This window comes from Pristiophorus japonicus, chromosome 5 (assembly GCF_044704955.1).
Source record: "Pristiophorus japonicus isolate sPriJap1 chromosome 5, sPriJap1.hap1, whole genome shotgun sequence".
In the NCBI taxonomy this organism is placed as follows: Eukaryota; Metazoa; Chordata; class Chondrichthyes; family Pristiophoridae; genus Pristiophorus; species Pristiophorus japonicus.
In genome coordinates, this window is record NC_091981.1 from 173,648,297 (window position 1) to 173,661,230 (window position 12,934).

At 42.3% G+C, this 12,934-nt stretch overlaps 1 protein-coding gene across 1 annotated transcript in view; it reads left to right on the top strand.

The window, feature by feature from the left end:
- Nucleotides 1-9,732: 9,732 nt before the first annotated feature.
- mtrr (5-methyltetrahydrofolate-homocysteine methyltransferase reductase) overlaps nucleotides 9,733-12,934 on the top strand; it is a 157,820-nt gene continuing 154,618 nt past the window's right edge. Inside the window, exons 1-2 of the mRNA XM_070880211.1 lie at nucleotides 9,733-10,022; nucleotides 12,426-12,573. Coding sequence (XP_070736312.1) covers nucleotides 9,799-10,022; nucleotides 12,426-12,573 — 372 coding nt within the window. The 5' untranslated portion in view covers nucleotides 9,733-9,798. The remainder of the gene's footprint in view (nucleotides 10,023-12,425; nucleotides 12,574-12,934) is intronic.

Here is a 12,934-nt window from a genome sequence, read left to right on the forward strand (position 1 = left end):
ATCTTATTAAATGGCGGAGCAGGCTCGAGTAGCCAAATACTCCTACTTCTATTTCTTATGTTCTTATAATTGTGTATATTTCTGTTTAAAATGATTGCAAAACAGATCCATTTAGTAACTGATATGAAACACACAACATTAAACAACAAATAAATCTGTGCTACTCTCATGTATTTCAAAATAGCTGGTGCAAGAGCAGCATAATTAATGGTTTATTAGCAGCTTTCAGAACTATAGCTTTCCCAACTCCAGCAAAGACATCCAACAAGCACAACTAATCCAGGCACCCACACATAATGAAACAGGAGCAAGTATATTTACACAATTCCTCAAATAAATGTAGAACAGTTTTTAACCTTTTGATCTTTCCAACATAACCTGCTATAGTAACTTCACCCAACATTGCTCAAAAATATAACTGTTCTCAGACAGGTTTGAATTCATTCCATCCAAACCAGATTTTTTTTAATGTAACACAAAGATTCAAAGGGAACAAGAGCAGAAAGACGAACATCTAAACTAAATGTAGAAATTCATGGAAATACTTTTGTAGATACTAACTAGTAGAGTAAATATATGAACTACAGCTTTGTTCCGAGCAAGGCATCCTGATGTAAAGCAGTTTTACATTTAAATAGTTCACAGTTTCTCTTGAAAAGTTTCAGAGTTTTTGCTTTCATTACACAACCTGTTATTGATCATATTTTGAGTGAAGAAGTACTTCCTGCCATCTATCCTAACTGTGTGAACTGTGTCTGTCATCTGGAAAACAGGAGATGTAGTGGTCATTCTATGTAAGCAATTCACCATGACAAGGATTAATTGTTTGATCTGGGCTGCGCTAACCCAAGCAACACACTGAATGAATATGCTATTACAATTAATAACAGACTGAGGCCCAGAAATTTGGGTGCATTCCCTGTGCCTGAATGGTGAGATCAGACGTTCCCCATATATTGGATCTCAAGCCTCATTCAAATGGAACCGGTGCGACAATTAGAGCCCACCGGCAAAGAGGAGTGCAAAATCGGGCCCGTTGCTCATGTCCCAGGTAAGTGGGTCAGGGATTCCCGGGGGGGGGGGGGTCAGAATTGGGGGGCTGGGGTTCTGGGGGTAGGGAAATCGGGGATTGGTGCCACGATTGAGGAAGGTTGGTGTTATATATGTAAACATGTAAATACCTTGTGTAGTCACCAGAGGGTTCATCCCCTGGAGTCCCAAGGGATCCCACAATCCCTTGGGAGCACCTGTACTTAAGGAGGCCTCACAGGCTGGAGAGGCACTCTGGAGACCTGCAATAAAAGACTGTCACACTTTACTTTGAGCTCACATTATCTGATCAGACACTTCATTCATACATAACAACTGGCGACAAGATACTGATGACAAACCCAATGATGCAGAGAACAGTGGGCATCCTGGAGAAATTTTCGGAGGGAGATGATTGGGAAACCTTCGTGGAGCGACTCGCCTAATACTTCGTGGTTAACGAGCTTGAAGGAGAAGCGAATGCTGCCAAATGAAGGGTCCATGGTCTGGGGGCCATGTCGACGAAGTAGGCCCATTTTTGGGTAAAATGTTCCTAGTGGTTGTAGATGCATACTTCAAATGGATTGAATGTGAGATAATGTAGGCAAGCATGTCCGCTGCGGGCCATGTTTGCCACGCACGACCTGCCTGATGTCTTTGTGAGCGACAATGGGCCATGTTTCACCAGTGCACATCTGCCCCGTTCAAACCAGCATCCAATGTTCAGGCAGAGAGAGCAGTGCAAACCATCAAGCAGAGCTTGAAGAGGGTAATTGAAGGCTCACTGCAGACTCGCCTATCCCGAGTCCTGCTTAGCTACCGCACGAGACCCCACTCGCTCACTGGGATTCCATCCGCTGAACTGCTCATGAAAAGGGCACTTAAGACAAGGCTCTCGTTAATCCACCCTGATCTACATGAACAGGTAGAGAGCAGGTGGCTTCAATGAAGTGCATACCATGATAGCGCAAATGTGTCACACAAAATTGAAATCAATGATCCTGTATTTGTGTTGAACTATGGAGAAGATCCCAAGTGGCTTCCCGGCACTGTTGTGGCCAAAGAGAGGAGTAGGGTGTTCCAGGTCAAACTTTCAAATGGACTCATCCACCGGAAACACTTGGAACAAATCAAACTCAAATTCATGGACTATCCAGAGCAACTCACTTTGGACCCTACTTTCTTTGACCCCCCAACATACACACCAGTGACAACTGACACCGCGGTTGACCACGAAGCAGAACCCATCACCCGCAGCAGCCCAGCAGCACTCACCTCACCAGGCAGCCCAGCAAGGCCAGCTGCACAGAAGCCCAGCGATGGCCCAACAAACGATTCACCAAAACCAGCATTTGCACCGAGACGCTCAACCAGGGAAAGAAAGGCCCCAGATCGACTCACCTTGTAAATAGTTACACTGTTGACTTTGGGGGGGGGGGGGGATGGGGGGGATGGGGAGTGTTGTTATCTATGTAAACATGTAAATACCAGAGGGCTCATTCCCATGGAGTCCCAAGGGAGCCCACAATCCCTTGGGAGGACCTGTACTTAAGGAGGCCTCACAGGCTGGAGAGGCACTCTGGAGACCTGCAATAAAAGACTACGGTCACACTTTACTTTGAGCTCACAGTATCTGGTCAGACTCTTCATTCGTACATAACAGTCAGGAGTTGGGACCAGGAGTGGTGGCACTGGAGGGAGGGATGATGACAATCAGTGCCTTTAATATGGGTCAGGAGGAGCACTCCTGAAGGCCCCAGTATGGTGGGGGGTGTCGTTCCAGTCGGAATGTGCGCACACTTCCTGCCCGCCATATTGGGATCTTAGTAACTCGTGAACCGCCCAAAAAAATGGGTGCTGCCCAGACCAATTTATAGGCCTGGGTCTGTTTTTGTAAACTTGTCAAACCAGTTACATAAGAAAAAGCCCAAACTGTAACAATCACTTTGAAATTAGATGTTTTAGGGAGTTTGTATTTCCTTGATATTGCTTGTGTTCTGTGGCTACACTGAAGCCTGATTCCTGATCAAGAGCCGGAGAAAATTGAAAACTATCGTCAACCAAACATAATGGCCCATAATTTGCGATCAGCGGTGAAGCAAAGGCATTCGTCACTGGCCCTGAAGTAAGCTCTGCACAGAGATCATGCGATCGCTGTGTGAGAATTGTGGATTATCCGACGCGTAATTGAAATCAACGGAGTTAATGGGGATTCCCGGTGAACAAGTTGCCTAAGCAGTCAATCAAAACGCAGAATTCTCAGAGACAGCGAACTAGGAAGTGGGTAAGCTTCTAAAATTCTAACTTTTAAAAAATGTTAGAGAGAGCAAAACAAAGATTGGGGCTCTCACATGGTGAAAAGGCAAACCTGAAATAAAGATGAATAAAGTTTAAAAAATATGTTTTTTTTAAGTTTCTTAAAAAAATTTAATTTGTATTAAAATGGATAAATTTGACATGGCACAACATTAAAATTAGTTTTTCAGGGCCATAACATTTGTTTAGCAGTCAATAAGCTGTTAAAACCCTGGCTACCCTTAATCCCTTTGGGTCTAACTTTTAACGGGGTAGTTAACAGCGTAATTGAGCCAAAGATTTTGTCGGTTTTAATGATTTGAGAGATTACTCTGATTGCCGGCTCTGTGGGTGGGTGGGTGACACAGGGGCACAATGCAGCCTGTAGAGGAGCAGTGAATGACAGACCGCAACTTCAGGAATTTTGCATTAGGTTGTGCATGCGCTAAATCCTGAAGTTGCGGTCAGTTTCAAATTCAAAATAACGGCAAATGCTACCAGTTCACCATCATCATGACTGCAAATTCCGGGCATTATCACAATACAGTTTTGGTTTTCCACAGACTTTTGTTATCCTTGAAGCCATTCTAGTTGATTGTTTAGAAGGATGAGCGGGATCCCATAGAAACGTATAAGATTCTGACGGGACTGGACAGGTTAGATGCAGGAAGAATGTTCCCGATGTTGGGGAAGTCCAGAACCAGGGAACATAGTCTTAGGATAAGGGGTAGGCCATTTAGGACTGAGAGGTACAGCAGGTACAGCAAGCTGTTAAGAAAGCAAATGGCATGTTGGCCTTCACAGCGAGGGGATTTGAGTACAGGGGCAGGGAGGTGTTGCTACAGTTGTACAGGGCCTTGGTGAGGCCACACCTGGAGTATTGTGTACAGTTTTGGTCTCCTAACTTGAGGAAGGACATTCTTGCTATTGAGGGAGTGCAGCGAAGATTCACCAGACTGATTCCCGGGATGGTGGGACTGACCTATCAAGAAAGACTGGATCAACTGGGCTTGTATTCACTGGAGTTCAGAAGAATGAGAGGGGACCTCATAGAAACGTTTAAAATTCTGACAGGTTTAGACAGGTTAGATGCAGGAAGAATGTTCCCAATGTTGGGGAAGTCCAGAACCAGGGGTCACAGTCTAAGGATAAGGGGTAAGCCATTTAGGACTGAGATGAGGAGAAACTTCTTCACCCAGAGAGTGGTGAACCTGTGGAATTCTCTACCACAGAAAGTAGTTGAGGCCAATTCACTAAATATGTTCAAAAGGGAGTTAGATGAAATCCTTACTACTAGGGGTATCAAGGGGTATGGCGAGAAAGCAGGAAGGGGGTACTGAAGTTGCATGTTCAGCCATGAACTCATTGAATGGCGGTGCAGGCTAGAAGGGCTGAATGGCCTACTCCTGCACCTATTTTCTATGTTTCTATGTTTCTATGAGATGAGGAGAAACTTCTTCACTCAGAAAGTTGTTAACCTGTGGAATTCCCTGCCACAGATAGTTGTTGATGCCAGTTCATTGGATATAGTCAAGAGGGAGTTAGATATAGCCCTTATGGTTAAGGGGGTCAAGGGGTATGGAGAGAAACCAGGAAAGGGGTACTGAGGGAATGATCAGCCATGATCTCATTGAATGGTGGTGCAGGCTCGAAGGGCCGAATGGCCTACACCTGCACCTATTTTTCTATGTTTCTATGTTACACTCTGGACAGTTCATTCTAGAAATGTCTGCTCTAACCTACTTTTCCTTCAAATGTGATGCTGTTGAACATTTACTGTCTAGGCTCACATATGAAGAATGATCACTTGGATGAGCTGCTGGGAATTATCAGTCACTATCTTCAGGAAAGAAGTGTAGAAAGTTGAAGGGAAAAGTAAACAAAGAACCCAGTATACTTGAAAGGCCAGAATAATCAATCACTAGAGCTGAAATCACAAACCATGAATGTGGTTTTATGAAAAGGAAGGGGAATTTAAAAAAAAATTCTAACCAAAAGTTCTTGCTTCTCTGTTCTGCTATGATAAGTAAAACCACGTCACACCGTCATGTGCTGAGCTGATAAAATATATATCTGAAAGCATAAACATTTTAAGAATATTGTGTTCTATTAATTTAGATCATAGTTTAGTGTTTTCTGGATTAGATTTTTTTAATGCTAAAGTGACTTTGAAATAATAGGAGTAGATTGTATTAACAACCATGCATTATGTTAGAAATGTAAGCAGCTTATTGCATTTTGTTAATCACCACTTAGTATGCACATTAATCTACAATTTTACATTTATCTTAATCTTCAAATTCTAACTTGTGTTTGAAAAACATTCTGCAGGGACTTATCCATTTATTTGGATGTTTTAATTTAAATTAGCTAAGTAAAAACAGCAACGGAAATAACAAACCAACATTTAATCCACTTATTTATTTCAAATAATTAAAGTTTTCAATATTATGAATCAAATAAGTACAGGAAATTAAACTAATAATGGATATATATGTATATAAAAGATTTTTTAAATGTGAAATACTCCGGTTTCAATGACATTAATTAATTAAACTTGCCGCAGAAAGTTAGGGCTGGTACTCAACAGCGTAAGGATCCTTATAATGATGAAATTTGTGTTCCTGCAATGCCACTCAACCTCTTCAGCCCAGGAAGGGAACAATTTAAATTGTTGAGTCTCATTTCTGCACTTAATAAATTGTTCTTATAGCGATTTTAATTTTGAATGTTTAAATTGTTGTCTTACTTTTCCTTTTTGTCTCATTTTCTCTCTCTCAATTAAATTTTTCTTCCCCTCTTTATTTCTCTTTCTGTACCTAATTTGACTGTAATTCACCCTATTTTCTCTGTTCCTTTATGCTTGAATTTCATTAGTTAAGGAGATAGACTGTTGGTCACATCATTCACCAAGGTCCCAGATGCCCCGTTGAGCTCGCACTTCGCACTTCCAGCAATTTACGGCTGAAAATGTTTTTGAGCTAAAGGGTGAAGGAAAAGATCTAACGGGCCATGCCATGAGATGCCCCACTCCAGCAAATTCTGTGCCATTATTGCAACGCCTGCATGTGACATTGCCACAATCAATATGACTTGAGAGTCTTTTGGGGAAGTCCAGAACCAGGAGGTCACAGTCTAAGGATAAGGGGTAAGCCATTTAGGACTGAGATGAGGAGAAACTTCTTCACTCAGAGAATTGTGAACCTGTGGAATTCTCTACCACAGGAAGTTGTTGAGGCCAGTTCGTTAGATATATTCAAAAGGGAGTTAGATGTGGCCCTTATGGCTAAAGGGATCAAGGAGTATTGAGAGAAAACTCGGAATGGGGTACTGAAGTTGCATGATCAGCCATGATCATATTGAATGGCGGTGCAGGCTGGAAGGGCCGAATGGTCTACTCCTGCACCTATTTTCTATGCTTCTGGGCGTGGCGGAGAGTGCCAAAAGTATGACGGTACCGTAATCCACGGCATTGCACGTCATTTCACGTCGGCCCACCTCTCCCCGGCGGTATGTGGAAGCGCGCCGCAAAAAGGTGCCCAAAGATCCCACTGACCAGATTTTAGCCGCAGAAGGTCAAGTTACGGCGAAAACCCGATCGCAACGTCGGAGAAATTCTAGCCCTTTTTGTTTAGCACCAGGTATCCTGGCCAACATTTATTCCTCAACCAACAATAATTTAATTTTCCTGTGTAAACCACCACAATAACTTGTATTTAAATAATACATTTAATGTGGAAAACGTCCCAAGGTACTTCACAGAATGTAATCAGACAAAAATAGGCGCAGAACTAAAGAAGGCGCTATTAGGAGGGATGATCAAATGCTTGGTTAAAAACGTGGGTTTTAAGGAGGGTCTTAAAGAAGGAAAGCGAGGTGGAAAGGCGGATGGGTGTAAGGAGGGACTTCCAAACCACGAGACATCGCGAGACATTGGAATACAATGTCGGAAAGTGTGAAGATGGAATACAATGTCGGAAAGTGTGAGGTCATCCACCTTGGGAAAAAAAACGGTAAAAGGGAATATTATTTGAATGGGGAGAAATTACAACATGCTGCGGTGCAGAGGGACCTGGGGGTCCTTGTGCATGAAACCCAAAAAGTTAGTTTGCAGGTGCAGCAGGTAATCAGGAAGGTGAATGGAATGTTGGCCTTCATTGCGAAAGGGATGGAGTACAAAAGCAGGGAGGTCCTGCTGCAACTGTATAGGGTATTGGTGAGGCCGCACCTGGAGTACTGCGTGCAGTTTTGGTCACCTTACTTAAGGAAGGATATACTGGCTTTGGAGGGGGTACAGAGACGATTCACTAGGCTGATTCCAGAGATGAGGGGGTTACCTTATAATGATAGATTGCGTAGACTGGGTCTTTACTCGTTGGAGTTCAGAAGGATGAGGGGTGATCTTATAGAAACATTTAAAATCATGAAAGGGATAGACAAGATAGAGGCAGAGAGGTTGTTTCCACTGGTAGGGGAGGCTAGAACTAGAGGGCACAGCCTCAAAATACGGGGGAGCCAATTTAAAACCGAGTTGAGAAGGAATTTCTTCTCCCAGAGGGTTGTGAATCTGTGGAATTCTCTGCTCAAGGAAGCAGTTGAGGCTAGCTCATTGAATGTATTTAAGTCACAGATAGATAGATTTTTAACCAATAAGGGAATTAAGGGTTACGGGGAGCGGGCGGGTAAGTGGAGCTGAGTCCACGGCCAGATCAGCCATGATCTTGTTGAATGGCGGAGCAGGCTCGAGGGACTAGATGGCCTACTCCTGTTCCTAATTCTTATGTTCTTATGTTCTTATCTGCGGCTGATGGCGTGGCTGCCGATGGTTGGGCAAAAGGAGGGGGATACGCAAGAAGCCAGCTTTGGAGGAGGTTACAAAGATGGGAGTGGTGAAGCCATGAAGAGATTTGCACACGAATATGTGAATTTTAAATTGGAGGCAATGCAGCAAGTTTTAGCTTTCAATATTCTACCTGGGAGTCCACTCCAAGTAGTGATCACTCTTTGTATGGAAAAGAACTTCCTGGTGTCAGTCCTAAATGTATTTTTTACGTGTAAATCTGTGGCCTATTCTACTCTTCCAATTCAATCTAAAATATTTTTCCAGATTTACCTTTTCCATACCATTTATAATATTTTATGTACCTCTGGAAAACATTTCAGATGCCTACTGTCAAAGATGAAATTCCCAAGTTTCTCCAGTCTTTCATTATAACTCAGACCTCTTCAATGTCTCCTTTATGTCTTGGTGATCAGAACTGAACAAATGCTGTAGTCTGACCAGAGCATTATACAGTTTGATCAACACATACTCCAACTTGCATTCTACTGTCCTGGCTGTGTAGTTCAACATTCTGTTAGCTTTGTTGATTGCTGCTGTACATTGGCTGGACATATTGAGCATTTTCAAAGTCCTTTTTCAACTTCATCCATAGCTATTCATGGAGTGTGTGTTGCCCATTTTTCCTTTCTATGTTCACTACTTTACACTTGTCTGTCTAAAATTTCATCTGCCATGGTCTGTCCACTTACATGTTTTGTCCAACTTATTCCCTAATTTCCGAGCTGCCTCCTCCAATTCAACTGCTCCATCGAGTTTGATATTTGTTCAATTTTTGTGCAATTTTGTACAATTTGTTTTGGGTTTCTGAATCCAACATATTGATAGCAATTAGAAACAGTAGTAGTCTCTGGGATACTCCACCGAGTACTCCCCCTGCCAACAAGTATGTGTTGTAGTCAATTTCAGCTTGAGTTTAATTAATCGCCTTTCAGGTGGAACTTTGTTAAATGCCTTTTTGGAAGTCGCTGTATGACATGTGACTGAGTTTACACCACTACCCACTTGGGGCATGGATTCCTCAAAGTCAAAGTAGAATGTACCCCTTCTGAATCCATGCTGACTGTCTTTAATAAATTATTGTTCTGCAGATAATCTTCAGGTTTACACCTGAAAATCAACTGCATTATTTTACACGAAATTGACGTGAATCGGAAACCCGTTTAAACACACGGAAGCGATGTTTATTTTTTCAGTGACATAACTTAAAATTGACGCATCCACCAAAATAATAATAATTCTTGTATTTATATTGCACCATTCAGACTGAGATGTCTCGAAGAGCTTCACGTAATGATTATTCTCATGCAAACAAAACGAATGACTTATTTCTCCTTAATTAATGATCTTGACAAATCAGATTAAACTCCAGGAAAGCTAAATGTCTTTGCCGATTCTGCACGACCCTCGGCAGATGAGAGGAGCAGATACCCGCGTGCTGGAGACAGATAATAGCACCAGGATTTACGTCATTACTCCCTGCCGGCTGTGTGGGAGATGCAATAACGTCGAGCAGCTTCGTCCCGCCTCGTTCATTGCGCTTCATTCATTGGCTAACCGTTCTTGCATTCAAGTGCTGATTAGGTAGATGTACTGTCAATCAGCGGGGAGTTGTGCGCTTCCGCCGTGTGTCAATGTTGCGAGTGAGTGGAACCTTTAAAGTTCCGAGTGGCGTTGTTCTTCCACGGACTGGTGAGCATTGCGCCTCTCAGCCGAAAGGTATTATTACTATTCTTGCCCGAAGTGTATCTCTTATTGCGGCTCTTGGAAAAAGCGCATTTATTACTGCCGGCACACGTGCAAAAGTAACGCACGTTGTTTCTTCCCCCTCTGGAACTGTGGTTTTTGTAGTGCAAAGGTAAGCCTCGTGGACAGCTCATGATTTGACAGTATTCACTTGCAATAAATAATTTTTGTAATTTAAATCCGATGCACCATTCCTTCAATTTGCATCATCTTGATTTTCAACAAATTACATAATAAAGGTGTCAATGCTCCTATGTCCCCTAAATCAGTGGAACATTAAAAAAAGAATGTATCTATGACACTAAAAGTGACCAGTCTTTGGAGTTTATTTTGGGATGGGGCGAGGGAGATTGATAGCCAAAAAACGCTGAAGGATATTTTCGTTGTACAAGTGACCGGGCAATATGTTTAGATGTAATTCATGCCCTCATGTATTTGTAAACACATGGGGAAAACATAAGTTCGTCAAACGCTCCTAAGTTTAATGAACAGTTGCTGGGAGGATTAAATAGCATTGACAGCAGAATTTCCAACCAACAACAGTTGGGCAGCATACACGATGATTGTAGAATATCCCAATAATCAACTACATTATTTATTGACAAACTGCAGTTTTGTATCACTATTAATCATTTCAGTGTGCATCCATGGTGACAGTGAATATGCTGTTTGTTGTAATAGTATAAAAATGGACCAAAGTACTGCAGGATTCCTTTATATGCATTGGGGGCAACTGTGCCTGGTAGCTATTTAAAATAGCCATTTAAAATGTGTACAGATAGCACCTGTACATTGCTACAGACTTGTAACATAACCCAGCCTCCTCAGTACTGAGTGGTACAGTAATAGATGTTACTGGCTCTGCCATGCTTTTTCTCAAGTGGTCTGCATGGAGGTGCATATATTATTGGTATGGGAACATATTTAATTATAAGTTAAAAGCAATAACAAATAGTTTTATCTTGTATAGGATTGTCAGCATTCGCTTAGTTGGTAGCATTCTTGTCTCGGAGTCAGAAGGCTGTGAGGTCAAGTCCCACTCCAGAGATTTGAGCATGTAATCTAAGCTGATACTCCAGTGCAGTACTGAGGGAGTGCTGCAGTGTTGGAGACACCATCTTTCGGATGAGACATTAAACCGAATGGACATAAAAGATCCCATGATACTATTTTGAAAAAGAGCAGGGAGTTCTCCCCCAGTGTCTTAGCCAATAGTTATCCCTCAACCAACAAAAATGATGACAACTTGCATTTATATAGTACATTAGTTAAATGTCCTAATATGCTTCACAGGTGTGTTATCAAACAAGATTTGACACCGGATATTCGGACAAAGGCGTAAAAAGGCATACGGAATGCTTTACTTTATTAGCTGAGGCATAGAATACAAATGCAAGGAAGTTATGCCAGAACTGTACACAACATTAGTTAGGCCACAGCTTGAGTACTGCATGCAGTTCTGGTCACCACATTACAGGAAGGATGTGATTGCGCTAGAAAGAGTGCAGAGGAGATTTACGACTTTGTCAGGACTGGAAAACTTTAGCTATGAGGAAAGATTGGAAACGCTGGGGTTGTTTTTCTTGGAACAGAGAAGGCTGAGGAGAGATTTAATTGAGTTGTATAAAATTATGAGAGGCCGAGAGAGTGGATAGGAAGGACCTATTTCCCTTCGCAGAGGGGTCAATAACTAGGGAGCATAGATTTAAAGCAGTTAGTCGAAGGATTAGAGGGCAGATGAGGAAACATTTCTTCACTCAGAGGGTGGTGGGAGTCTGGAACTCACTGCCTGAAAGGGTGGTAGAGGCAGAAACCCTCATCACATTTAAAAGGTACTTGGATGTGCACTTAAAGAGCAGTAAACTACAGGGCTACGGACCTAGTGCTGGAAGGGGGGATTAGGCTGGGTAAATCTTTTTGACTGGCACAGACATGATGGGCCTAATGGCTGCCTTCTGTGTTGTAATTTTCTATGATTCTCTGACCAAAAGCTTGGTTTTAAGGAGTGTCTGAAAGGAAGAGAGAGAGAGGTTTAGCTAGGTAATTCCAGAGCCAAGGGCCCAGGCAGCCTGGGATCAGAGATGAGCAAGAGACCAGAATTGGAGGAGTGCAGAGATCTCGGAGGGTTGTTGGGCTGGAGGAGGTTACAGAGATGGGGAGGGGTGGGGCCATGGAGTGATTTGAAAACAAATATGAGAATTTAAGAATTGAGGTATTGCCAGACCAGGAGCCAATGTAACTCACTAAAACAGATTATCAAGTCATTTATCTCACTACTGTTTGTAGGACCTTGCTGTGTGCAAATTAGCTGCCAAGTTTCCTATATTACAACAGTGACTACACTTCAAAAGTACTTAATTGGCTGTAAAGTGCTTTGGGACATCCTGAGGCAATGAAAGTGACTATATAAATGCAAGTTGTATTATTTAAATTGAGATAATCTTATCTGTTGAATGAAGTACTGTAACTAGAGGCATTGCACATGGTGACGGACTAATATTTTTGATTTGTGCAGGAGGATGACTTTTGAAACCAAACGTCGATTTTTGTTACTTTATGCCTCACAGTGTGGACAAGCGAAAGCGATTGCTGAAGAAATTGATGAAGCAGCAGATGGAAAAGGATTTGTAGCTGATATATATTGTGTGAGCCAGCTGGGACAGGTAACTGGAAAATAACCCTTTGACACCAGAAGATGCAGGTGATGGATAGTGTGTATGATATATATGAGAGGATATATTCTAATACCTGTTGCTTTGATGTCACACTTGTAGACAGATGTATATTTGTTACTGAACTCACAGGTAGACATTTGTCTGTGAGTGCAACATAAAAGCCAATGAAGTACTTTTGAAGTGTAGTTCATATTGTAATGTGGAGAAATGCAGCAGTCAATTTGCGTACCTTAATGACCCACAAATGGCAATGAGATAAGCGGCTAGATAATCTGTTTGTGATGCTGGTTGAGGGGTACATATTGGCCAGGACACTGGGAGAACTCCCCCACTCTTTCAATAGTGCCAT